Source organism: Coturnix japonica, chromosome 5 (assembly GCF_001577835.2).
Source record: "Coturnix japonica isolate 7356 chromosome 5, Coturnix japonica 2.1, whole genome shotgun sequence".
Lineage (NCBI taxonomy): Eukaryota > Metazoa > Chordata > Aves > Galliformes > Phasianidae > Coturnix > Coturnix japonica.
The window spans coordinates 26005439-26033063 of record NC_029520.1 but is presented as its reverse complement, the minus strand read 5'-3'; the positions used below and the strand labels follow the sequence as shown (position 1 = coordinate 26033063).

General features: G+C 39.8%; 1 protein-coding gene across 4 annotated transcripts in view; it reads right to left on the bottom strand.

The window, feature by feature from the left end:
- The window catches only part of LOC107314969 (neuroendocrine protein 7B2), a 38682-nt gene extending 11057 nt beyond the window's left edge, over window positions 1–27625 (bottom strand). Inside the window, exons 1-12 of one of the 4 annotated variants that reach the window (XM_015864874.2) lie at window positions 27372–27625; window positions 24965–25035; window positions 24576–24672; window positions 23991–24241; window positions 23207–23367; window positions 22963–23109; window positions 21465–21539; window positions 20624–20791; window positions 20215–20347; window positions 19771–19879; window positions 18891–19038; window positions 16100–18498 (exon numbers count right to left, since the gene is read on the bottom strand). In XM_015864874.2, coding sequence (XP_015720360.1) covers window positions 16949–18498; window positions 18891–19038; window positions 19771–19879; window positions 20215–20347; window positions 20624–20791; window positions 21465–21539; window positions 22963–23109; window positions 23207–23367; window positions 23991–24241; window positions 24576–24672; window positions 24965–25035; window positions 27372–27599 — 3138 coding nt within the window. In that variant the 5' untranslated portion in view covers window positions 27600–27625 and the 3' untranslated portion in view covers window positions 16100–16948. Of the gene's footprint in view, window positions 1–2073; window positions 2224–13181; window positions 13415–13500; window positions 13566–14480; window positions 18499–18890; window positions 19039–19770; window positions 19880–20214; window positions 20348–20623; window positions 20792–21464; window positions 21540–22962; window positions 23110–23206; window positions 23368–23990; window positions 24242–24575; window positions 24673–24964; window positions 25036–27371 lie in introns of those variants that run through there. The other 3 variants (XM_015864876.2, XM_015864877.2, XM_015864878.2) reach the window with 3 other exon arrangements.

Sequence of the window (27625 nt, the reverse complement as noted above, 5' to 3'; positions counted from 1 at the left end):
TCGTGGGGCAGCCAAACTGCTGCATCTGCAGGCACAGACATTCCAGAGGGGACTATCCCTTCTGTTCCTGTGTGATCATCTCGTAAAAAACTTGCAGAGGGACTATTTTTCCCTTCAATGTGGGAAACAGACAAGACTTGACTTAAAAATGAATTAATGCAATCCACTAAGGTTTATTCCAAGTCCAGTGGATTCTCCTTACTCTCTTTTCTCCTTAGGAAGAAAAAAATATGTTACCAGAAAGAAACAGGGCAAAAGTAACCACTGGGCTAACTAACCCAGAAACCATTATAGTTTAAAAGTTTCTTAAAAGAAAGGACAGGGTTAACCCAAGAGAGAAGCAGGTGACAACAGAAACATGGATTATCTCCTCATGGTGTAGTGTCTATGCCTTTGTGTCTTCTACCAAAGAGCAGCTGGACATGTGTCTGCCCTCTGTAACTGCTAATCAAAAAGTCTTCAAGCTCAAGTGCTCGAGGCTTATGTATTCCTGCTGTGGAATGCGCATATGTAGACAGTGACTGGAAAAATTGTTTTCCATTAAGCAAATCCACAGACCTGATTGAGGAAGGCCTCCGGTAATTTGTATGCATAATACAGTTTTAACAGTCACCACTTGAATTTCCATTTAAGGCTCTGAAAAACATTTTACTCTAATCCTAGCAGATGCTATCTTCACCCACAGAGTACCTATGGCAGAGTTTATCTATCTGCACAGACCGCACTTCTCAAGGAATTCCTTCTGTGCTCAGGTCTGACTGTTCTGCTCTGAATAACAACTTTTATTTCACCTAAGAAAGAAAAATTGAAGGGATTTTTGAGTAACTTCTCTGGAAGCTATGTTTTTATTATTTTATTATTATTTTTTTTTTTAATCTGGTCACAAACACAAGTTGGATGGGAAAGCAACAAACCTTCTTTATCTACGAAGCATGTTACTGTATGTGAGAAAACCTGTCAGACAACATCTACATTTAGCTAATGGAAGATGTTACATTCTTTTAGAACAGATACAGTTGTCATCACCAAGTGGGGTGTCATAGAAATTAGTGGGGAAAACTATTTGATTTTTTAGTATTTTTGAAGGAACGCAAAAGTTTGCAAAACTTCCCATGACTTTTTTTTTTTTTTTAATCAATTCTAAGCTAGTTAGAACAGTTTTAATAAAAATACAGCCAACTGTTCTGCATTATCCAAGGAACATTAGTGAAGACTAAACAGAAAAGATTTTGAAAAGATCTCTTAGCTCACAAATAAAAAATGAGAGACAAATAAGAAGTGCTCATTCTGATTCCCAATTCCAGCTTCCAAAGCAGCCAATGGGTGTTTTACTACTACTTTCAGTGCTGGAAATCATCCCTTGGCTCAAACAACAGGAAAAAGATCCATTTCCTTAGGGTATGTCTATATCATGCACACAAAGTGCTGTTTTGAGGTCCTTGAGCACTAGCCACTGAGGATGTGCCCAGCCCCAATGTATGGCAGGGACCCATAGGTGTTCCAGGTATCACACTGTGATCACCTTCCCCAGCTGCTCTGCATGGCTTGCTCACTAGCAATGAGTTGGGGTACAGCCACACAATGCTCCAATTCTTGGCGCAGATGCACCCTCAGTGAGCTATAAAGCCACGTGGATGGGAGCCAAGGTATCTTAAATATTGACTCATGGTCTGGGTTGGAGATCAGGGCAGACAGTTTCATTCCTCTTGGCACAATGAAAGTCTCTAAAATAAGGGTAAACCTCATCTGTACAGAATGATAACTTTTTTCAGGATCCAGCCTAAAAATGAACTCCCTCAGGAACAAGATGCTGTTATAAATCTCGCCATCTTTTTCTCCAAGGTCAAGCTGATTTCTTCCCCCACACCTTTTCTAGCAGTCATATATTAGTACAGGAAGTGCACATACTAAAAGAAATTTCATCTGGAACACCTGATGGCTCTACAGGTCTGTTCCTGGCATGCAGAATGAAAGGAAACACCCCCTGGTGACAAGCATTGTTCTGCTTAGTATATCATTGGAAAGCCCAGCAGCACAGTCTGTACAGTAGTGTGAAGGCCATGGCAGAATTACCTGTTTTCCCAATAGGACAGGGGTTTGGGGGGTCAGGATATCCTTGATCTTCACTGAAATCCTTTGGTATATTATCTCCTGTCAGTTCAGCCACGATGTTTGGGATATTGCCGTAAGGACCCAGGTGCTGGAGACCCTCATGCGCTCCACCTAGCAAAGAACATTTACACACAGTTGTTTCACAAGATGAAAAGCATAAGACCAATCTAAAAAATAAAATAAATAAAAAAAAAACAGAGACAGATCCTAGCTTAAGTTTCAAAACTCTGTTTTTGAAACATTGGCTGTGATTTAAATCAGATGACTTCAGTAATGAGAATTGAAGCTCAGAAACAAAGTCAGCCGCTTATTATAAACCTCATTTTCTCAATTTTTAAACTATGTAAGTTATAGGTAAGTAGATGCAAAGAAAAAGGAACATGAGAGAATAACGGAAATTAAAATGTTTACTTCACAATCATCCTCACTCACTGATGATGTTATGGTTCAGTGCAGCAAGCAGTAAATGAAGAAGATACAGTAAGACAGCATCGTGCCAAGTTAATGACACTGTAAAAATAAATGATCCCATGCTTACAGCCTAGAAATACCTTAATAAACTCAGTCATGGGAGGGGATCCAGGATACTGTACCAAATTTGGGTGTATACAGACATAAAGAAATATTTTAACATTGAAGCACCTATTGAGTGCAGATTTGAATTTTCTGGTGAAAAGTGATTAAGTCTCCAAACTGTTAATGGAATTCTTATGTACACACACCTGCGCTGCAGATATTTTGGTACAAAACATTGCATTCATTAGTTTTACACCTTTTCTTAACAAGTGACATGCTTTTATATTTGCCCTGTGAGTCTTGGGCACTATGGCAAGGTCGCTGCAGCAATGCAATGTGCTGTGGCAGTGCAGCAGATCACTGTAACCCAGCAGGGCAGGGCAAGGAGAGGTACTGCCTGCTTCTGGGCAAACACAACGCAACCAGTGTGCCACAGCTAGTGGGAATGGAGAAGGCAGAACAACTCACCTTCCTCCCACACACTTCAGCCTGTGCTCCTCCACTCTGACTTCCACAAGAGGTCTGGTAATCAAGCTCAGGCCAACCTCTCTTTATTCCTTTTTACAGTTACACATGTACTCAAGGTTGTTGTTTTCTGTGCACACATTACTGATCAAATGTATCTGAGTGCTGAAGCCCTGCTGCTTGAGCAGTTTTCTAAATGCTATTGTAGAGCATTCTTTTGAATTTTAGACAAATGAAAACTTAGTTCCAAGTAAGAGCTTTTGCCCTGCTGTAAAACAGATGCCACACACACTGTAGCAACAGCAAATGAAGTTATTGAGCACTGAGACAACTGTGTAATGGCAGAGCAACACATTGTACAGCCCTGCATAGGGAAGGATAGCAACACACAGCCCCCTGATAGACTTCAATAACAATGAACAAGAAGAAAAGGAATTTGAACAATGGGAAAACATGAATTAAAGAGCAAATATAGATAAAATCTGGTAAGTAGTATGATCACTGTCTGATCTCAATATAGTCTTATTTTCAATTTATATAATTTTCACAGATCCAAAAGGTAGGATCAAGTCTCAAAATGCAGTCTCCTCCAGAAGAACTCAAGCATTCCTGCCCCAAGTCACAAATAAATATAACCCAAAGAAACCACATCCTACATGCAGCTAAGCATTGTAAGCTAAAGCTCTGCCTTTCAGAAATTGCTACTTTTAGGTAGTCTTAAGAAATTTCACATTCATTTTTTACACTGAGAAGTATTAGTTCTGTCAAGTTGTTTGGAGATTGCAAATGATGTTGGCATTATAGCACCCGTTAGTGTATAAGCATATGTATTTCAATTTTATTTGCCTGTTTTTTCCCCTTAAATACAAGTTTCTTATTCTGTAATGCAATGTTGAAAGTAAGTTTTACACAGATGTAACAAAGACAGACACAGTCCTATTAAAACTTTTTGCAACTATTTTATGAGGTTTTCCCTTATAGCCAATTACAAGACCTGGCACTAAATAGTAATACATGCTATAACTTTATTATACATTTACAGTTTATAATCAACAAGGATGATGCTTGTAAGAACTGTATAGATTCACAGTCATGCTATGGTAGTGCATTAAAAATCATATAATATAAGCGTAATCTAATGTCAGTCAAACATGTAGTGTATAGCATAAAATTTTTCTTTAGTACTGAGCTCCTTCACATGAAGATTGATTGCATATCTGTACTTAAAAGCATCAGATTATGATTCTGCTGTAAACGAGAGAACCACATAATCAATACGTGTTTGAACATCCTGTATACAATGTGGTTCGCTATGGGACAATCCATCAGATGCAAGCATATCTACCCTTGCATGTGGTGCAGACCTCTTGGCACCAAAGCTCCATCCATAAAGAAAACAGAGGTACTTAGCAGGCTCCAGTGTGCTATATATACATGCAAGTTTAAACTGACTGCCAAGAATCCCTTTGACTGAGTGCAAAACAATCTTTTTATATTAATATAAAGGATTGTTTCCTTTAGGTATAAATGTTCAGGATCGTTTAAGGGTTTTTTCTTTCTTTCTGAAAGAATTGGAGACAATAGCACCTGCTCTGGTGCCATAATTTAGTACACTTGAATGATTTAATAGTGTTAGTGAAGCTCATTTCTTATTAACTGTGATAAATAGCACACTCAGTCAAGATTGCAATAATAAAAATGAAATGCTATGAATATACCAAATGGGAGTATAACGTACGCTAATGCACAAGCTGCATTAGTTTGGGTATTGTGATGTTACTGATCTGAAGAAACATATCAGAATTAAACACACGGCAGCTACCAAGTCAAAACATTGTAATATAAACATATACACTGCCATGTAAAAAATAGCACGAGATGGCTCTCTTGAACCGGGACCAAACCTTGAGGCAGAGACTGAAGGAAAAAGACAAGAAGACTAAATATTGAGGAGCTTTTTGTAATTCCCTGTCCAAGTGCAGCATGAGAGACACCATTGTTGAACTGTTTGAAACCAGACTAGAGAAACCCAGAGAAATCATACAGAGAACACTCCTGTAATGAGAAAGAGCAGGCTGAAAAGACCTATGTTTTTCCCATCTCTACTTATTTCTCATATAAACTGGCTTTTGTGCACCCCATATTAGCAAAAACTAAAACAAAAACCAAGAAAAAGAAACAAAAGCAACCCACTCCCTTTCATGCTCGGGATGTCTCTGAAAGCATGTGGTTATTTTAGTTCCCTACAGGATAATCTAGAAGTTTAGGTCTTTTGGACTGAGGTCTGTATTGTCATAACTCAGCTTTGAGTTTCATTTAAAACATATGCATACACATAGCCATATTCTGATAGTGGTTGTGAACTGTTGCAGAGAGAAGAAGAAAGAATGGATCAATATATCCCTGCATTCATGCAATTCTGGAGACCTCTTTGATTATCTCACCAACAGCCACTGTCATCTCCATTAGAGATACTTGGAAGGACTGAAAAACTCAAGTGCAATCATTTTAAGTTCCTTTCTCTGTAGCAGAAATACTGCCCATGTGTATGGGAGGACAACACGACCACTGTGCACTTGGAAGGAAAAAGGAAAAAAGAGGGGAAGGAGAAAGAAGGAAAGGGGAAAAGGAAAGGAGTAAGCAGTCTCCTGCCAGTATTAAATATTCTGATGAAACAGATCTGATGGAAAAGCTGAAGTACTGGTTGCTGCTACCCCTATTAGTGGCTCAGAACACAACTGATCAAATCTGCTCTCAGAAGCAATCATTCACATTGAATACAAACAGCCAGCCATGCTCTCTAGAACTTTTCCAATGAGTCCTCTTGGATCCAGAGATAGTTCATTTTCCTTCTGTTAGTTCTCCATTCCATCCTGCACTTCTGATATTAGACACTACTCCATCAGCTTTCCCTGTGTCACTGGGATGTGTCAAAAGGGGTCTATTCCCTAATCAAAGGTAAGTTTGCCAATGTGCTTCTTGATGTTCTTGCATCTTAAAATCAGACATCAGCCACCAACTTCCTTTTCCTTCTTTTATTAACTGCAAGACTCCCCACTATTTTATCCGATTAATTCAAACTATCCAAAAAATCCCAAAAGCCAAAAAAAAGGAAGCAACACATCTTCATTTTCATTTTCCTTACCCTTTCCAACATCATCAACAGCTTTAAAGCCCCCAGTGCTATTTTCCTCCTGCATCTTCAGCTTGCTTCATCCAAGAGAGTTCTACTCTTTGTTGCCGAGACTTATTAAGGTCAGGAAATGAAAGGCAAAGAAGAAATTACAAATGAACACATTTTCTCTATTCCAGAGAACCTGCTATATTAAAGAACAGGTAGAAGAGCTTGCACAGGAGAATCAAGAATGGAAAAATGCAAGCCTAGCCAGCTTCCCTACTCATTCAAGAGCATGCATAGGGAAACCCAAGAAAACTACAACTGCACTCACACAAGCATCCTGGGTCAAATTCTCCCTAATGGCACAAAAGTTCTTATAACTATAAAGATTATTTTAAATTTTCTCTGCAAAGGGACACTTCTAAAGTTTTAAGTACACACATCACACAATTACTGATCTCATTTCCAGTGAATGATTCACTTTTATCCCATATTTTAATTACAAACAGTACAAATAATTAATATATGGAATGCTTTTATTGTGAAATAGTTGGGACCAAGCAACGCCCATGCCTCTCTCACAAAGAATTTGTAACAGTAGCTTATATGCCATTATTAGTCATCATTCAAATTGCAAAGACAATACACATATCTAGCAGCTCACTCGCTGACAGAGCACAAAAGCAATCTTATGTCTCCTTCAGCTGAGCAGTCCTGTAATGGTGATATTAATCTGCCCCACACCCCTAGCAGAAAGCTTTCTCGCTTCACCATGTACATAAGCTCCTATTTATATGAAGTGCAACCTGCAGGAACAGGCAGCCCTAGCTACACTGGCTTCCAGCTTCTGTGCATCATCAGCAGGGCCATGGAGAAGTGTGTCCAGGAAGCAGCACACACCTGCACCTGGCATAGAGTAATCTTGCAAAGAACCTTGTGTGCAGCACGTGGCTTTATGAAACAGAGAAGCCTACTAAACAGGTGGCCTACTTTATCTCATGAGGTACGAGATGCTATTTCTTTCCAATGAATGCAATTGTGCCAAACAAAGAACAGAGGCCTTTATTTGCTGGCACTGACATTGGCTCTATGAGATGTCCAAAAGATCCTACGCTGCCAGCCTAACCAGGCACTGGCACCTGAAGGAGTCACCAGAGGTAAGAGCAGGCTGAATGCAGCTCTCCTGCACTGTGATAAGGACTTGGGTCAGGCAACCTGCTGCACTTGGACATCCCTGAGGGAGAAACTGGTTTCTTTCAACCTCTTGCCCGGTGGCCGGGAACATTCCACCCCTCATTCATTCCCTAAGCAGCTGTGAGGGCACTGCTGAAAGCATGCACAACGGGAAGCACAAGGAGAATAGTTTTGGAAACCCCTGGAGCATGCCAGAGATCCTATCTGCTGCACACTGCACCACAACCAAGAAAAGCAAGAATCTCTTCTTTGTCCAGAAGTTTATAATAACTTTTCATAGAACTAACTAAATAAAGGAATCCTTTCTTACTGCAAGTTAATTTAAAATCCAGATGGGGAAATGCACACGATGTAAGAACAATTACAAAAAGGTATAAAACCTAATAAATGCATCCAAAGACTTGTTTTATTCATGAGAAAGACAAGCAGGGAAAAATATTACTATACAAGAACTCATCATAATTTAGCTAATCTTCCCGGACAGGTTTTTAAACACTTCTGGGCATTTTTCATTGATACATAAGATTTCACAATCTTGTGTTGAATTTCTACACACTGTCTGCCAACACAAGAAAATAGTGTACTGCAAAGCATCAGATAACACAGAAGCTATAATTTTTTCATCTTCTCCTCAGATTTCTTACCTCTCTTATCAGTTAATCTCCTCCTATCTACACATTAAATACATAATTTTGTATATAACTACTTGTCTAATCCAATTCTAATTGATTAATTAACTTTAGGTACATGAAATCTACCTCAGTCCTCACAGACCCACCACCTGTCTTCCCCCAAAGGGTCCCATCTCAACCTGCCTCGTCCTTTGGAATTATCTTCTGAAGATGGCTTTGTGACTCACGGTAGAACTCTGTAGCACACAGCAACAGGTCACAAAGTCAACATGAGATTCAGAGAGCTGAGGTCGTTTTATCTTCTTGGTTATCCAGAACAGGGACAGATAGTGACACCCACACTACCTCCTATCACCATGATATTATGGGCCAAGCTTTCCAACTCTTTAATAAAATAAAGAAAAAATAAATCATTGATCTCACTGTACTGCTGTTTATGGAATTACAGCTATAATCCATTTCACATGCAATTTCTTTGTAAAACTCTGTCACTTGTACAGAGTCTGTACTGTCAGTTCTCCACAAAAATATTAAGGTAATGGTCTTAGAGTTTCACTACCTCAAACAGTAACTCCTTTTTATTATTATTATTTTTTAATTTTATTTTTTTCCTGGAACAAAAACAAGCATATTTTTCCCTTCAAAATAACTAAACAAAAGTCTTCCTTTTCTCAGTTGCTATACGCGGTCTCTGCAGGAGAGCAAAAAGCTCTGCATGTTCGCAAAGAGACATCATATTTTCATATTCCTACTAAAGTTCAGGATTTAAGAGACATTATCAAATGTTTTCACTGAGGTTTACAGCGCTGCAACTCTTGCTCTTCATGTTTCTAAGAAATAAAACCAAAACAACCAAACTGAATCAAAACCAACAACAAAAAAAAAAATCAAGAGAGAGGCAACAAAATGTAAAGAGACAATATCTGCAACACTAAAAATCTCCTCTTGCCATTTCAAAGTGCTATGAATTGCCCGACCTGGACTCCTGGTGCCCCCGTGTGTTTAAGTGAGATGTTAGTGCTCCGCTGCTGTCAGAGCCCTGACATCAGAGTCACGCAATACATTCACCTCTCTGTACCTTCTGCCCCCCAACAAAACTACATATTGGCAGCATTTATAAGCACACAAGAAAAGAAAACAAAACGAAACAATGTGGTCTCTTGCTTGTAAGGCAGGAAAACGACTGTCAGGAAAAAAAAGCTTCAGTTTTTGAAATGCAGAAGGCACCTATTTTTCTCTTCGATGTTAGCAGAGATGCCACCCACTTATTCTCAATAGGGAATCTGAATGTGGCATAGCATTACTCACACAGTACTTTAGTTAAAAAAAAAAAAAAAGTAACCACGGAAACACAGTTGCTCATTAAATAACAGTATGATTTTCTAGATTCAGGTTTTTTCCCACCTCTTTATGTCTCTGCCATGCTTCTTCCTAATCAGATAAAATAACAATGCGAGAAAGTATGACTATAGAAATGACAGCTGTCTCTTCAAACTGAAATGATTCTATTATTCGATGTATTCATAGACTTCAGTAAAAGAAAAGACAGTAATTTCTCTTTTTTAACTAACAAATTGTACATTGCTGGTTTTTTTTTATTTGTTGTGGTTTTTTTTTGGGGGGGGGTTGTTTGGTTTGGTTTGGTTTTGTCCATCGGGAATAAAACTACCTGGCCATTCTGGAAAGAAAAGGCACAGATAAATTCATTTTCTGACACATGTCAATCTCCTAACTGTCCTTGGTGCTCAGTGAGTTCATGACTGCGCTGACTACTGCCAAGACAGCCCTAAACTTTTTAAGGGGGAAAAAAAGACCATATATAGTTCATTGAAACACTGTTTTTGGTGGTTTTAAGTCAGAATATGATGATTAACACTGGAAAAAATGTAGATACCAGAGATGGAAAAAGGGCATAATTAGGAAAACTGTTTATGAACTAACAGCAATAGCATTTTTATGGATAAAATTAAGCTCTTATTCAGCTGGAAAAGGTTATGATGATAATCACTCAGAAACTTGCAAACATTTCATTATATTAAGGCAGTTAGCATAAACTTGTCTATATTATGGCAGCTTAAATTTGTTTCCAAATTCCAAAGCTACGCAACTTATTTTTTCTTGACAGCACCTCGTTCGCAATAGTACACACGTAACTGGTGAAATGTTGGCCTTTTGAAAATCTTTTGGAATCCTGGCTCTGCTGAAACTGATGGCATGCACACTTATCAACACAGCTGTGGGTGTACACTAGAGTCGGTGGTGCAATTTCTGACAAAAAACATTTTGTTAAGAAAAACATGTTCGGAACAATTTTCTGCAATAACACAATAAATTTATTAAATTGTGAGTGGTAAACTTTGTTTGCTTTCTCTCTCTTTTTTTTTTCCTGAGGTGCAAGATCTGGTCAAAATGAGAAACAGATGCACTCCAGAACAATCTGTGGGCTGATGGTGATGACACCGGCATGAGATGAGCCATGCTTTAACTGTCCACATTGGTCACTGCAAACTGCAGTCTGAAAAATGGCCGGATGTCAACACCCTGGTCAGCTCAGAATTTTGTTCAGATAATTCCACTTTCATACCCATTTCCGCTACTTTCAGGCAAAAATTCCCAGTGAAGACAGCATCTCATGAGAGCAGTTAGTGAATTACCATTTTGCTATTGATGATGTTCTCTATGAAAATCCTATTTTAATATGAAATATTCCAGTCCCTGCCTCTCCAACTTAAACTAAAGAGAAAACTTCCACTGACATCTTTCATTGAATCTGTAGAACTTCTGCCCTTCACTTTCTTCCTTTCCTTACCACTTAGTTTTCCTCCTATTACCTTGTAGATCTTTCAAATTACTTGCATGCATTAGCAGTGATGACCATGTTACTGTACTAGGGAAAGCCCACATGTAAACCCCTAAGAACATGCACTGATGTCATCTAAAACCACATGCAGCTATCTCTTCCTTAGCTCAACCATAAATCTTTTATCACTGCTATGCATACTTCTGGAAATATTACTTACAGTGCCTCTCTCTGCCAATCAAACAATACCACTGCCAGCCAACACCAGCACTACAGGCATAGGCATCTTGGCTTCCACATCTCAACCCAGGCTGCAGCTTCTTGTGCTCCAGTCCTTGTGTGATGGTCACAAGGCACCTGATGCACAAGTGAGCATCGGTCTCATGGCTTTAATGGATCAGTGAGCAGACTGTGGGTCACTAATGCAGCTTTTCAGGCACATAACACCTGTGTGACTACTGCACATCTCTTGCAAAACTAGACTATTCTGTGTCTCAACATACCATGCTGGTAGTTCTGTTTCCAAAGCAGAACCTAAAAGCCCAACCCACTATGCAGTTTTCGCTGAAATTATGCAAAAATAAATATACAAAGAGGATATACAAAGAGTATTGTTAACTCTGAAGACTTTCATGAGGTAATAGTTAAAATCACCAGTAGAGATCCAAATTCTAGTTTTGTTTGCTTAGTTGTTCAATAATGCACAGTCTCTATTTAAAAAGAAACTCACGGTGAATGTTTACTTTTTAAAAAGGCAAGATAAGAAAACATCATGAATAATGACAAATCATGTTAACTTTATAACTGGAATCAACACTTTCAAAACATTCAGAAGTGTTGTTTTTCCTTCAACTCCTAATCCACTGTTTTAGCAGAAAGCTCCGTAACTCTCCATACAGGCAGACTAAAACCACAAGAAGAAACCAAGGAAAGGGCAAGTGGCTGCTATCTGAAAAGAATTGATGAATAAATGTGTTTGACACGAAGGTTGGATTTAAATATCTGTTCCAATTTCTTTGCTTAAAATGTATGTACACACATACATATATACGCTAGTACAAGCATATGGAAAAACTCAAGAGTCAGAGACTTGCTATTTCTTATGCTTTTAAAGTGGAAAGGAATGAGAAAAGGGAAAGGGGAGAAAGAGATGGAATGGAAATGTACCAGAAGTTTACCAGAAATTATCCCAAAATTACCAAAACTACCGATCTGTTTCTCTACATATTAGCATTAATAAAGGAAGGAATAGCACAGACCAAATATTACTCTTTACCCTACTCTCTCTCTCGCTTAAATCTGCAGAAAAGTAGACAGATGAAAGTTTCTTTAGGTCTGCAGTTATCATGTAGAAATGTATGTTCAGATTTAATCTTCTCCTCAGCCTTCGTTAGGGCAATTTTATTTCTTTAACAAGGACAGTCATTAGACCTGAATGCAAAGAAAAAATGGATGCAGACTTTCTGTGAACTTCAAAGCAACTACATTTTGTGAAAGCAGCTTCATGTGGAGAGAGAGAAGGGCTGAGATCTTGTGCTCTGTTTGGATGTCTGCACACTGACGGCAACATTCTGAGTTGCATACTGTCAACATTTTACTATAATCCCAAAGTAAGGGTCAGTTCATCACAACTCGAATAGCAATGCATTTTGCAGCATTTCCCTAATATCTTAACATTTGAGCCAGATGTTTCAAATAGTTTGCATAGTTAGAAAAGACTGATTGCAAGGAAATTTTACGCTCACAAAGCAAGACCAGAACCACAAGCCAAAACAATGAACCTAAGCCTGTTGCATTCATCACAGCAACACAGTCTTGAGGTGCTATTATTGCATAGCAGGGAAAAGGGCATATATGTTCTTCACCGCCCCTCACCCCCACTGCTCAATACATCATTGTTGCCTCCCCTGATGCTGTACAGGCTTCAGAGGAATGTCAGATCCCCCCTCAGTACCTTGGATGACACTGCAAACGTTTGGTCTACTCTGGTCCACAAATGTTTCCAAAAATCCATGAGATTTGGAACCTACAGCTTACATTTGTTTCACGTTAAGGAAGAATTTTGCAAATAGTGTTATTAAGTGGTATGAGGGATCAATAACTTCATAGACAACATAGTTTCTTCTACAAATCTTGTGCATAGAAAACCACTGCTTCTTTAGCCCAAATCATTGTTTTAGGGAAGGTAAAAGATAACTTATTTAAAGGCAGACTTTGGACAACAACAGGGTGCAGAAGCCTGTGATTTTAAGCTTGGAATATTCTGCATAAATACATCAGCAAAGCAATAATTGCTTCTAAAACATACCAAAAAAATTCACCACAAGCAAAAGAAGCCAGATACCTTCAATGCTCTGTGGGCCCACCAGGTTCATGGCCTGGTGTGCTGGGTACTCCACACGGGGCCGGGCGATGCCCAGCTGCTCCATCACCCCATGGAGCAGCCTCTGAATGTCAGCTTCAGAGACCCTGTCTGGAGTTCTGGCGCTGTGGCTGTAAGCTGAGGCCAACCCGAACAGCAGCAGGAACGTGGTGGTACGAAGCATGGTGCTTGCCATCCTGGCAGCCAACTGCAGTCTGGGAAAAATAAAGAGACCCGATTAGAAATGGTCGTGAAAATGAAGTGGGAATATTCCTTATTATTACACAATGCAGCTCACTACCTCCAGCTTCTAGAGTCAGACGAGGGTCTTTGGGGGCCAGAGGGGAACAGCAAAGAGCTTCTTCCCTTCAGAAAAACAAAACAAAGCAAAACAAAACTGTGAGTTGCCCAAATCTGTGTTCTGCTCTGTGTTTCCCTGCTGTGCTCATTAAGCAGCCACTGCAAACAAAATGGATCCACTGCTTCATTTAATGAAAATTGGTTTCCCCTCCCCCACATGTTTGTTATGCTGTTTTGTAAACCTCTGGGCTCAATATAAAGCCTTCTTAAAATGGGAAACGCTTCCCAAGCTGTACACTTGCACTGTCTGAAAAACCAAAGCACTGGGAACAGCAGAACAACCTTCATTGTGGCTTTATTTCTGCCATAAGACAGGAGGCTGCCTACTGCACATACATCATCTTCCCACCTGAAGCAGAGAAGGGTTCATTCGGTTCCCCTGAATGCTTTCACTAAAAGGCTACAACGTACATCTTAATTAAACACAAAAACAAAATTAAACTAATCACTATTGTCTCAGGCTGAATTTTAATCAGAGCATTTGGTTCCCAACGCTCATTTTCCCATCACACTACGGTCACAACGCTTATCTCCAATCTCTTAACCAAACAAAGATCCGCTCGGCCCCCCTTTGGCCTCCCAGTTTTTCCGCACCAGATATCAGGGTGTTCCACCAGCCCTCGCCAGGAACCCTACAATGACTTTAAGGCAAAAATGGCTGAAAAAACAACGCTGGTAATATTCCCCTCTCGCCTGCGCGGCTCCAGCGCACCGCACATCCCCACCAGCCTCTGCAGGAGGCAGCTTCGCACAGCCTGAACAACCGTCTGCTACCTAGAGAAAACTGCCCGCTTTCTGCGCATTACCCGCACGACGAGGCGGAGGGCAGCACGGCTCCCCGCTGCCGGCAAGGAGCCGGATGAAAGCGGGCGGCAGCCCCAGCCGTAGCCCCAGCCCCGAGCCTCGCCGTACCGCACTCACCTCCGTCCCACTCCCGGCTCGGTTCTGCGGGTGCAGCGTCTCCGCGGCCGCGCATCCTCCGTGCGCAGCCCCGGCCCCCCCGGGCACCTGGTGCTGCCGCGCACCGCCTGTGTTTGTTTAACGGGTATTGAGGATGCCCGCTGCAACACGCCGAATGCAACGCTCCGACAACTTTCGGTTTATATTTAGTAGATTGACGCCGTTATAGGGATGTCACCTCTTGTTTTCAACGCCGCGCTCATCTTCTAGCCCGGATTTTTCTTCCAGAATAGGATGCTCCGCAGCCGAACAACTGCGGGCCGGCAGCATTACGTAACGGCAGGATACAAGGCGACCGCACGGCAGCTCCCAGAGCTTGCAGGTAAAGGGCGGCTGCAGGATAAGCACGTCAGCAAACAGCAGCTCGAGCTGCCGTTAACAGAAAACACTGTAAAAGAATCTCTCCGTATCTGAAGTCTACAATTCATAGCACTCAGCAAAACAATCCTTTCTAATGACTGTTTTGTTTAACCTAACTGCTGCTGCTGCGAATTTCATGCCTTCCATTTTAGAATGGAGATACCTATAGAAACCTCCAGCCTTGATGCTTCAGAGAACACAAGGCACAGAAAACGCTCTCAGCAGGTGCCTGACGTTCATTTCCTGCGCCCGCTCCCTTTTTACATATCAGTAACTCGCCCAGAGCAGGTCTCAACTGCTTAATCCTGCACCTGCTATTTCTACTCCCTTTCTCCAAAACGCCTGTTTACAAAACGAAGCGATTATGTGCCTAACAATTCTTTGTAACCTCTAAAATCAAAGCTTAGCACTTCCTCTGAAGGTCTTCGTTGGATTTTAAGGGTTGGTTTGTCAGGCCCCCACCAAAATCTCCCTGATTTAAGTTTGCTAATTTGTGATCAAAATAATTAACTTTTTCTTCTCTTCCAGGTAACACCTCACTTGTTTTAAAGCCTCTCAGTCACCTTAGCCGGCTGGCTTCTGGAAGTGAGCCTACTTTCTTGCTTGCTTTGGGTCTTAAACCCATTATTAGTAAGCAAAGACATTCAGCTGGTATTGAGGTAGCAGTCATCTCCTAAACTATCCACCATAATAGCCTGAGATGTTGACAAAAGAAAGTAACTTGGAATTTGGATTGCAGCACCTCACTTTACAGATGATTCAGCTTAAAGCTTCTAAAGCCCAAGAAGCAGATCAGTCCAACTGCCGGACTTGTGCAAAGATCTGTTGTGCCTTCACATTACACATTTATCGGAGAAAGCAACAAACAAAGGAAGCAATACATAATCACAAACCACATGCTTCTTAAACTGTTTGCATGACAACTTAATCTAGAGCAGAATCTAGAATAATTGCTACTGTGGATCCCCGCTCTGACACCCACCCCAAATAAGGGAAAGAACCAGAAAGGAAGCAGATCCAGTCCCCTCATTAATAGCTCACTTTAAAAGCCTACTCTTGCTGATGCTAGTAATGAAAATCACCGACGCACATCTTTGAGAGCCAGAACAGAACTATTTCTGATTTCAGCACTTTCTGACTCGCTCACTGATGCTCACAGTCTTTGTGTATATGGCAACATAAGCTAAACTTCTAAGTCATTATAGAAGAATGGGCTCAAAGAAGGAACAAAACCCATGGTTTTATTAAAACCAGAAGTATCCAGTGCTTTCAGCTCTTATATTTTGCCAGACAATTTGCACATACAGAAGACTAACACAGTTTCAAGCGTTCACTCTTAAATAATTTTACAATTGATGACAAACAGTTTTCGTTCCAAAAGATGTAAACAATTGCTTGTGCAAATCAACTTTTGACAGACTATGGCTTCATACAATCATCCCCCCTTGCAACAACATCAGCATCTAAAATCATCTTCCGCACGATCCAGTTCACACTATTCTATTGCTCTAGTAATAAGTTAAGACTGTCTTTCCATTGTAAAACATTTTGCTGCCCACAACTGAAGATACTTGGTACACATTGAAGAAGGCATTGCCTGAAGAAATGTTAGGACTTCCCTTTGCCTGAGTATTTAATCCAACAGAAATAAAGTACATTTCTCAAAAGCAGAATTGGTAATAGGCCCAACTTAAGTGTCAAATTGTGCTACAATGCATTTGAAACTAGGAAGTAAAAGAAATCAATAAGATCCAGCACCCAGACGTTCTTTACATGTCTGTTTGTAATTGGTATTTAGTCTAAATGCTGCAAGATTTGTTGTGGGACACACAGGGTGCTCTTAGAAGCTGAGGTAAACAAACAAAAATGCAAACATTTGTAAAAACACTAAAATCAAATCAAGTTGAACGAACTGACTAGCAGTTATAAAAGCATAAGTAAAAAAAACCTCAACTTAAAACCCAAGTTGTAATGTACAATGTATAGACTTGTACAAAGCACAAAAACAATGTAGATTTCCCAAAGGCGAGCTAAGTTACAATAAGCTCATTTCACAATCATAATTAATCCTACAAATCTACTGGTTTTGCAGTTGGCAGCAGTTTCACTGTAGATATTGGATTCTTTGGAGAGCCTCTGTAACGAGCTTTTTCTTTTCCTGGAGCACTTCTTGTGACTGTAGACTTTTCTGCTGCAAAATCTGGAATTTTTACATCTGCATTAACTTTTAAGCAAGATTTCACTGTTTCCTGATTGGTTACATCTTCTAGAACAGACTTTGGATGAACAGTCACTTTCTGTCTGTAGATTCCAGCAGTTCTTACAGAACCATCAGGCTTGTCTGATAGAAACAGATTTCTGCAGTGTGGTTTGGATGTTAAGTCAAGCTGAATGTGAGATGCAGAAACTTGGTTAAATGCCCTTTCGCTCCTGAGTGACAAAGCACTGGAATTCTTATTGGGTTTTTCTGTGCAGGAGGAGAGTGCAGAATCACAGCTCAAAGATTTTACAAGTGGTGAACCAACATCATTAGCTATACTGAGCTGAGAGCTTATGGATCTTTTGTTAGCCTCCAATAAGGAATTCATTCTTCTTACAGACTGCCGAACAGGAGTACGTTGGAATTTAAGAGGTGGCTTAGTTTTGCTTGCTGAACTGGGGTCATTTAACGAAAGCTTGTTAAACCACTGTATGTGGTCAGAAACCTTTCCATGGTCAGGAACAGCTGATGCCTTAGTTAAAGCTTTAGCAGAACTTTCACCTTGCAAGTGTTGGTTGCCCACTTCATTTCCTGATAATTGCAAGGCAGGAAGCTGTTCTGCCCTTGGAAGTTTAGCAGTACCTTCTCCTAAATTACAGCATTTTACCGTACCATCTTCAGCTGTTTGTGAATGCATTAGCTCTAGTTCCTCTTTTCTTCCAAAGGAATCTGATTTTTTTAAGTCATCGTTTGATGAACTGTTCTGAACCGTCAAATTGCCTTCTCTGGCCAGTACCTGTGTCACTGGAGGCTCTATTACATTTCTTGTATCTGGTTTCTGGACCTGAAGTTCAATCTCAATAGAAGTTCGGAAGGTTTTTTTCTCCAAAGTTTTAATTTCATCTTTTTCTGGTTGCTGCTTATCAATAGCATAGGATTGACGCGGTTGGTGGAGCAGCTCTCTGGACTCTACCTTTGCTGGACTGAGAGAAACTTCAGCTACAACTTTTTTCTGTGGACTAAGTCCTGTGAGAGATTCTTTGAATGTTTCATCTGTTACACCTGAGAAAGACGACTTTGTATCAGATCTCCCATGGTGAAGATTACTTCCAGACGCTGAGAAAGCTTGTTTAACTTTCAGTAACGTTTCTGCAGTTAAATTATTTGCTTCTTCACAAAGCTTTAACCTGCTGTCTTGTTGATCTTCAGCTGTAGGTCTGTAGTCATCAGGAAGAACTGAAGGCTTTTCAAATATGAAAGCAGATTCTGAAGAACTATTTTCTAGCTGAATTCCCTCATTGCTGCTGATCTCCTGAGAATCTGTAACAGTAGGACTATTCCATGACATTCTGTAAACAACTTTGTTGCGGCATTTTGGAGTTAACAAGTTTTCTTCTGACTTGCTCACGTTCTTTGAACCTTAAAATAAATGTTACAGGTGTTTAATAGTAACATATTGCAATTTAAAATTAAAGGACAAAATTTTTGCTAATGAAGGTTACCATTGCAGCACTGAATTTAAAGGTGCCATTAAACTCTGTCATTTTAGAGATGCGACTTCAGTTCTTCATAGTATGATCTTTTTTCACATCTCATCATGTTTAACCAGAAGAGAACTGCTAAGATACATTAAAAACAAAAGCTTGTCCTAAACAAATTTCCCCCCCCTCCAAAGAAGCCACTATCATTTACTTGTCCTTAGCTTACCAGCTAGAAACACTCTTAATCCAATTGTTCTCTGCAAGAAGTTACTTTTGCCTTACAAAAATTGCACCCTCACCCCCCACCTCTGTGTTCTGTTAGATATTTACCTTTCTTACGGACTTTTTCATTGATACATGGGCTGAAGAGTACACCTCTTTTTGTACATTCAAAACCATTTTCCAAACTTTGTTGACTTGCAAGACGCCTTCCGATATTTTCAGCTCTATTAGCAACTGTACATCCTGATGCAACATTCTTGTAAGAAAATAGAAAAAAGTGGAGCCGCATTTATAAAGAAATCACCAGGATAAAGCTATGCAAATCATAGTGACAGCAACCTTTTCCTGGCCACACTTCATCTTCCCCCCATTATCTGTTGACCTACATAAGAAACAGCCTATCTGCAGCACTCTATGAATACAGTGACTGCATGCACAGCCTCTGCAAAATTGGAGGTTCAGAAACAGTGAGAACCATTGATCACAACTGCATTGGACTCGATCCAGCTGTCAGATAAGTCCCTATCCATTTGCTTGCTCACTCTGTCTCCAGCAGGTCATCAGTGAGAAATGGAATAGGAAAGAACAAAGAAAAAAAAAAAAACACCATTATAAAACAAACAAAACCTCAGAAAAACTTCTATAAGTGATGCAAAAGCTCATATCAGTCAACCATCAGCAGACTGATGACCAGCCAGTCCCCAAGCACTGGCCACTTAGCAATACAAATTTCGTAAGAATGACATTACACAGTATGGAATAATAGTCTTTTCAGTCAATTCAGGTCAGCTGTCACAATTGTGTGCTGTGCCAGCATCTTGTTCCACTCCAACCAAACCCAATGCAACAATCAGTTACTGCTATTAAAACACACCTACAGATTCTTGCACTTGATAGCAGGTCCAGTTGCACTCTTATCAAGCTGGTGCAAAGCAACGCCCAAAACTTTAGTCAAAAGTTTGCATTGTAATAGAAGCAGCATACTTACCATGTCCCTACTGCTTTTCCCCAAACCAAACTTCAAGCGTAATGACCTACGAACCATTTCTTTTCGGCTAATTTTAGGAGAAAAGCAACCTGTTTTTCCTGATTCAGCCCTGGGAAGAAAAAGAGGAAGAAGTGACACTGAAAACTCTTTGGAAGGCGATGATAACATCCTTACACTTCTTTCCTCTGCTTTGATGGCTCCTATTACCTTCACGTCAAGCTTTTTTAGTAGGCACAGAAAGGTTCCCTTGAAGTCATTATATGACACTTTTTTGTTGTTTTGAACTAGATTTTACTGCCTATGATGATTATGAAAATTATTAATAAAGTCTGTTGTGTTTTAAACACAAAAAATCATTTTAAAAACTGAATGAGATTTTACACACAGTCAAGGAGCTTAGATCAATTTGCATATTATTTGAGAGTTAAGGCTATTTCTTTATACCTGTACAATTTCTTGCTTGCAAGTCTTTTACTTCTTCTGTTCCCTGTGCTGGACAAGTGATTTTCACCACACGTTGAAGGAGATAAAGTTTGAGGGGACTCAAGAGACACACAAGGGCTTGCTTCAAACTGAACTATAGGAACAAAATACATATTATTCTTAGAATAACCATCAAGTTTTCAGGTAAGTATTAAACAGATAACGTAGCAAAGAGTAGATCAGATACTTCACTTATTTTCTGCAGGGATGGCTTCAGTTACTTTGACTTCCCTTTTTTTTTTTTTTTAAATATTAAATGGGGCTGTTGCTTTAAACATTCATAGAAGAATTGGTTAGCAATAAAATGTGTGCTACAGAAAAAAAAACTACTTCAAGCAGCAAGGGGAAAAAATTAAGACATCATATTTACCTGATGCTGGTGTGGAGCTGCTATTAAAAATACTACTTGGTAACAACTCAAAACCAAGACTGTGCATAAAAGATCTTCTCTTCTTGCTGGACAAGCCCTGGGAGCAATCAGCTGGGAGCTTACGCTTAGTACTTGGGGTAAGAACCACTGGAGTCACAGATGGAAGGACTGAAAATAAGAAAATCAAAATTTTCAACAACAGCTTAAAAGGGTGAGAGTTTACTACTAGAACACAGCATTGTTGTTTACCCCAAAAGGTGATATAAAAGCTTAGTTAAAGAGCATGCATTTTGAACAGGCAAAAGCAGTCAGTATAGCTAAGTTGGTTTCATTTTCTTGGGATTTTTTGGTGGTTTTTTTTTTTTGTCTGTTTGTTTGTTTGGTTTGTTTTTTGGGGTTTAGTTCTTGCTTGGCTGTTTTATTCACAAGCTAGTGTGCCAGAAAGGAAAACCCAAAGCCACATACTAATAATGTAGGCAGTACAAAAAAGACAAAGAAAAAAGTACAGTCATTTCTCTTCAAGAAAGACTAAAATTGAAGGAAGTCCTTCAATTTTCAAGTCGAGATAAAATTCTACACTACTGAAGCCTTAATGCACGTTAGACAAAAAGCAAAGTTATTATGCTAGAACCAGCCCACCGCTGCAGTGATTGTAGCTGCTGCAAGAGCTCAACTAAATGCAGTATCTTGAACAAAAAATTGTATCTGTGTTCATGGTTTTACACAACTGAAGCAATCATTTATGTTCAGTTAAAATTCTTGAGCTGTGCCATGGGATATGGCATACAAATCCAGAAGATACTGCACGCGCTCTATTTAGCACAAATACACCAATACCTACCGCTTCTGTCTTGCTGAGGTGTAGTGGAGGGTGTTCGGTTAGATTTAAATTTATTCAATGCTCCACTAACAATATCTGAAACGCAAGACACCGAGCAATCAAATTTAAACATGAAATTTGTCTTGCTCTATTTTCAAATGAAGTTTAACTTGCATTCATTCAAGACTTTCTCACAGAATTCACCAAGCAATTCTCTTGGACCTGAGAAGAGGTTTGCGCATTTACCTTAGGCCCAAACACAAGAATTAAATTCTGGTCTTGCAAAGAATGTACAACTTCTATTATTTTGTCTTAGAGGAGAAATGAATCCCATAGAACACAAATGAGTTTTCAACTGTTTTTCCTGCTTCTAAGAGAGTAAAACTGAAGGATTTTTATGAAGTACTCCTGCAACATACAGCTGCATTTCCACGTGTTCACTGCAAAGCTCAGCAAACTGTAATGCTGTGGTGGGGAATTCTATGGTGACTGGCAGCTGTCAGACAGTTTTTCAGATCTCAGATTCAGATCAGTATACACTGAAATATAGTAATGTTACGTTTTATCACATCTGGAGAACACAGAAGTTGCATATTACCAGAGCCTATTCCATAGAATTAACAAGTTCTAACTGCTTCTCCTTAAAACTGGAACACTCACAAACATTTATCACTTGGGTGACATCCGTTCTTCACAAAATATTACACAAAAGCATGCCTTGGCTAAACATACACAGCAATAAAGCCTTAAAGTCAGTTGTTGTCAGGTTTAATATTCCAAGAGTTAGTTAAACATACATTCAAATTTTTCTAACAGTACATACAAGATTTGTATTATAGTTACAATTAAGTTGTGTAATTCTAATGACCAATGTAGCTTCTTTGTTTCAAAGTAAGAAGTACTACATCCTTTGAAAGAAAAAAAATGTAATTCAGATCTCGATAAAATTTACCCTGACCTTACCTTTTTTAAGCCATTAAAAAACCATTTTCTCATCCACCTAGGTTTTTTTCTAAACCTAGGTTAAACCAAGAGCTTTTAGAAACTCACAGAAGTGTGTTTAAATCTCTTCTATTAAAGCTGTGCTGTCTGAAAATAAAGCAATCAACTAAACCAGTTCAGTAGGAGTTGCATCAGTTTCAAGTCCCACAGAAATCAATTTGATTTCAAATATAAAGATGTGCTATCCTACATTAAATATTTCAGAACTCAGTAATAATGAATTGTATTTATGTAAACCGAGTTTAAAAGTACTTAGAAATTAATAAAGTGGATTAAGAAAATTTGCACATATGCAATATATGTTAAGTCCACAGTGCATTTCCCTAAACATTCATGATCATATATACACAAGACACACAATTGTGACAGCGTTCATTATATCGCATCTGATTCTTTGAAAGTTCCTAATTTCCACAGAAATAGTGCACTTCCAGAAGTACAATCTTCCCAGGTCAGGCACACCTGAAGCTGCAAATAACATGTTTCAGTGGCTAAACCTTTCACATGAAAGACTTACCCCCAACGCTTCGGTGCCTCCTCCTCTTACATTCACCAGGAGATTCATTTTCACTGTCTTCACAGCCTCTTACTGAGGGAGTAGACTGAAAGGGGTCAACTCCCAACATTGCAGGAATCTTTTCCAAGATAAATTCTGGTACCTGTCCTGGATTTGTTAAGAAATATTTTTTAAAGTTATTTTAGAAGTTGAAAAAGTTGTATACAAGTAAGTACAAGACAGTTTAACAAACATGATCACTTACCAATTTCTTCTGCGTGGTCAATGAATGTCTGCACCACAGCAGCCTGCAAACGAATTTTTTTTTCTGTACTCGTAGACAACTTCTCATTTTCATTTGAGTGCAAGAGGTTGGGTGCGAAAATCACTGCCAGGTTACTGCTATCCATTCTGTTTTCATTAGATCTTAAGAAAAGTAAGAGTATACTTTTAAATGCAAGTTACTGGGACATAAGCAGCAGAGAGAGAAAGAGAAGAGCAAGCAACAAATACTGCTGGAAAAAATGGAGCCACTCATTTGGGTGCTCACATACCAAGACTAGTGGGAATGCTTATGCCACCTAGGCACAGCAATCGCACATATTGAACTCAGTATTTTATAGCTTCCCATCACAGAATCAAAGAATTACCCAGGTTGGAAAAGATCTTGAAGATCATCAAGTCCAACCGCAGCCTAACCAGTACCCTAACTCTAACAACCCTCTGCTAAATCATATCCCTGAGCACCACATCCAAACAGCTCTTAAACACATCCAGGGATGTGATTCAACCACCGCTCAGTTTTTGGAAACGCAACATATGAGATTAGGCTAGTTTAAGTCCCCCTTCAGCTTTTCAAAGGATAAACACAGCATAAGGTTTTGTAAGAAAGACTTTTGGATTTAGGAAGGAAAAGACTGAGCCAATTACAGGAAATGGCTGCAAGTAAGAAAGTTTTCAAGTCAAAACCAAACACAGGAAGTATGCCCGAAAAGAGAAGTTCGCTGAATTTAGGAATATTTACAGTCACTGCTTTACATTACACTGACCTTAGGGACACGGTTCTCAGAAAGTTGAAGAAGTATCGCAGAGCTTCGATTGTTCTGTCAGTCATTAAGCATGAAAGCAACATAGTTGCAGCTTTCTTCCCGTTTGCTAGCTGCTGAGCTTTGAGAAGGCCATCTTGTAGATGAGGTGAAAGGATGGGTTCTGGCAGCTCTCTAAAGAACTGCTTGAGAAGCCCTGCAACATCACATGGTAGCGCGGCTGAGAGGCAGTTTTCACCTTGATCCAGCTTATTCTGAAATTGTTCAGAAGAAACATGATTTCAAGCATTCAGCGACAGATTTTTAAGATCATGCATTAATTCTGTAGGCTGCACCAGCCTTGTCTTTCATTTATTTTACATATCTACACTATCCATAAAGAGGTACAGATGATGTTATCTGACAAGAAGACTTCAGTTACTGGTTCTCCACTATTCACATCCTTCTGGGAAGAACACCACTAAATACCAACACAGCACCTATACCTGCTAACAACTTTGTTTAGTCACAAGTTTCTTCCGATAACCTGGGAAGACGAACAATTTACTGAGACATAACTAATGAAAAAAAATAAGCTTTAAAGAATACCTTTAAGGCTTTTAAACGAACCAGAGATCCAGACTTCCTAAAGAGTCCTTCTGTATGAACATGTTCTTCCAGATATTCACAGGCATCAACGAGAAAGCTAAGGAAAGAACAGCAGTATACTTCTGAACTTCAGAATATATTCTTCAGAGAAAAAACACTTCATGATAAATAGATAAAGCATAATGCATAGAACCGTTTCCCCATGACAGTAAATGTAGAGACATTCAACAGTAGCAGCCAAGGCTCTGATCTTCCCATCTAAGTACTACCTTCCTCCTCTCCAAAGTGGAGCTGTTCCTATTCCCCCATACAATTTAACAAATATGGAATATTATACCTCCTCCGATGAGATCATAAAATAAACGTAGTTCTAAACAACACTAATTTACCTGGGAATACACCCATATTCTGGCACCAGCGATTGCGGCAGCGCATGAAAAGATGTTCCAAAGATTTTACCCTAAAATACAAAATTCAGTTAGTATCATGCAGAATTGATGAGCTTAGTAACAAGTTATCACAGAAAGACACATACTCCACAAACAGAAGGATAGTTTAGACAAAAATAAATAAATAAGAGCAAAGAAAGTCTTTCAGAGGATGCAAATAAATGTTGTAAGGAAACGCTCCATCACCTGTAAGCACTGGGGCCTATCCTGATTCTAGTTACAGCTAATGTAATAGTGTACAGGATTATATAATGTCAAATAATATACAGGTTTGGTTTTTTTGCAATATATTTTGCATAATTTTATTTTGCAAGGAGTCAGTTTTCTCATAAGGCCACAAAGCTGGTAACGGTACTTAGTAACAGGCTCCTCTGGATTCTCACCTTTTCAATTTGCTCAAGTCACATTTCTCTTTAAAAATATATAAAGAAAACAACCAACACAATGACTTGGAATAATTAATTCTTTAAAAGAAGAGATTTTCTCTTTATTTGATGCACTCAGGACTGCTCTTTCAATGAGGGTTAATCTCCACCCTACAGTCCAGAGAATGTTTCTGAACTCCTGTATTCAGGATAAGCATTTAAGAAACCATTATAAAACTACCACCTTATAACAAGGCATCAGAGTATTTGTTACACACTAGAAAACATGCAGATTCTTCAGCTGTTATTATCAAAGTAGACCTACAGCATTCACCTTTTTTTTCTTTGGTTCTGAATGTTTATCTGAGGTGACTGCAAAGTTGTACTGAATTGTAAGCTTGTATAACTGAAACAACTTGTATTTTTATTTGTTTATTCCACCTCTTCTCTATATAAATTACAGAAAACACAAGCTCAGCCCAACACAAAAGGATCACTGTCATTCTTAACTCATACTTTTATTATCAGAAATGAATGCAGACTCCTGGTTATCTATGCCTGAAATTCAAAGTGCTGACTACAGAGGGAAAATAGTTAATAACTAACCCAGCAGGGCACCTTTGGCCTATCTGTCCTACAGAAAACAAACATCACAGGATAGAGAAACAGCAAAAAAGCTTCTGTTGTTGCAACCCAGGTAGCTACCATAAACACAAAAAGAAAATCAACTCCAAGATACAATCTATTTCTGTGTTTATGAAATGAAGTAATCAGGAATTCCAGCATCTTACAATTCAATACTTAAGATCTGTAACTGATATGTGGACAGACTGATCCAGTGGGTAGCAACCCCACAGTAGGTAGGAACTGGGTGGTCTTTGAGGACTCTTCCATCCCCGGCCATTCTATAGTTCTATGACATCACTTGCTCTAGGCTGTGGTTGTTATAACAAAAGTCATGTTTTATCATAAGAACTGAAATGAAATTACGTCTGTTTCCTTATAGTAGGAGACACAATGCCAAACACATGCTATTCTCTACCACATCCTACCTTGCTCATTTATTATTAATAATAATTTTCTTCCTCCTATAATACTTAAACTCTACAGGCAGCTATACAGGCATACATCAATACATGTTCAGTCTTTATAACCTTCTCTTCCAGTACTAAGAAAAAAAACCTAGATCCATTGCATTAACTTTGAGAAGGGGGCCAGAAAGCTCATTTTGGCTCTGCTCTTCCTCTCCCCTTTTCCACATACCTCAACCCAAGCACACTGTTTTGTAATATCTTCAGCTGACTTTGACCACGGGTTACTGCAGCATTTCGTAACATCTTCAATGAAAATAGTGCTACAGAAAGCTGGCACCGTTAGTGCTCAGCTCTGCATCACACCACTTGCATGGGGATCTTATTTAGGCCTTAGGAAGCGATTGATTCCTTGTCTTGAAAAGTAGGTTCTGCCAGGGTATCAGTGTTCTGAATTAGGCTTCTGTGGTGCACTGATCGCTCTCTACTGAGATAGCTCATATCTTAACTCAGAGGCCTGAGACAGGAAATTCTTTCAGTGTTCTAGTAGGAACTCTATCCTGTGATGATGTTTGATTAGCAGTAGGAATTTAAGGTAACAGGACATTTAATTCTTCAGAGTGCAGGCAGAGGAAGCGCAGGCCTGTACCAAAATACCCATAGGCACGTCTCAGGCCAAGAAACCATACAAATAAAGTCCATCAGGACACAATTCTAAGAGTACGTAGTACCTACATACACCAGCAAAGCGATTAAGATTTCGCTTTCACAGCGAGTGACGCTGAGTGAAACGGTGGAACCTGCTTCTTAACCACGTTAACCACGGGCACAGCGACAACCGCCAGCCCCTCGATGACCCCAGGCTCCGCGCCTGCCTCGCCGGGAGCGGGCCGAGGTGGCACCGCGCCCCGCCAAGCCCTGTCGTGACCGCCGCCACGTTACACCCCCTACCTCTGCGGCCCCCACCGCGGGCTGCTTCGCCGCCGCCAAGCAAACCGCGCTCTTCACTTTGATCCCGTAGGACACGCGCAGCTCCTGCAGCACCGCCAGCCGCAGCAGGCCGCGCCGCTGCTCCGCCATCGCTGCGCCGCCGGCCCTCAGGTCCCACGCACCATAACCCCAACAACGTCCGCCGCCACCTGGCTCAAACCCAGCGCCAACCCCGTCCTCGCCTCCCATTGGCCGCCTCCCGTTCGAATTTAGGC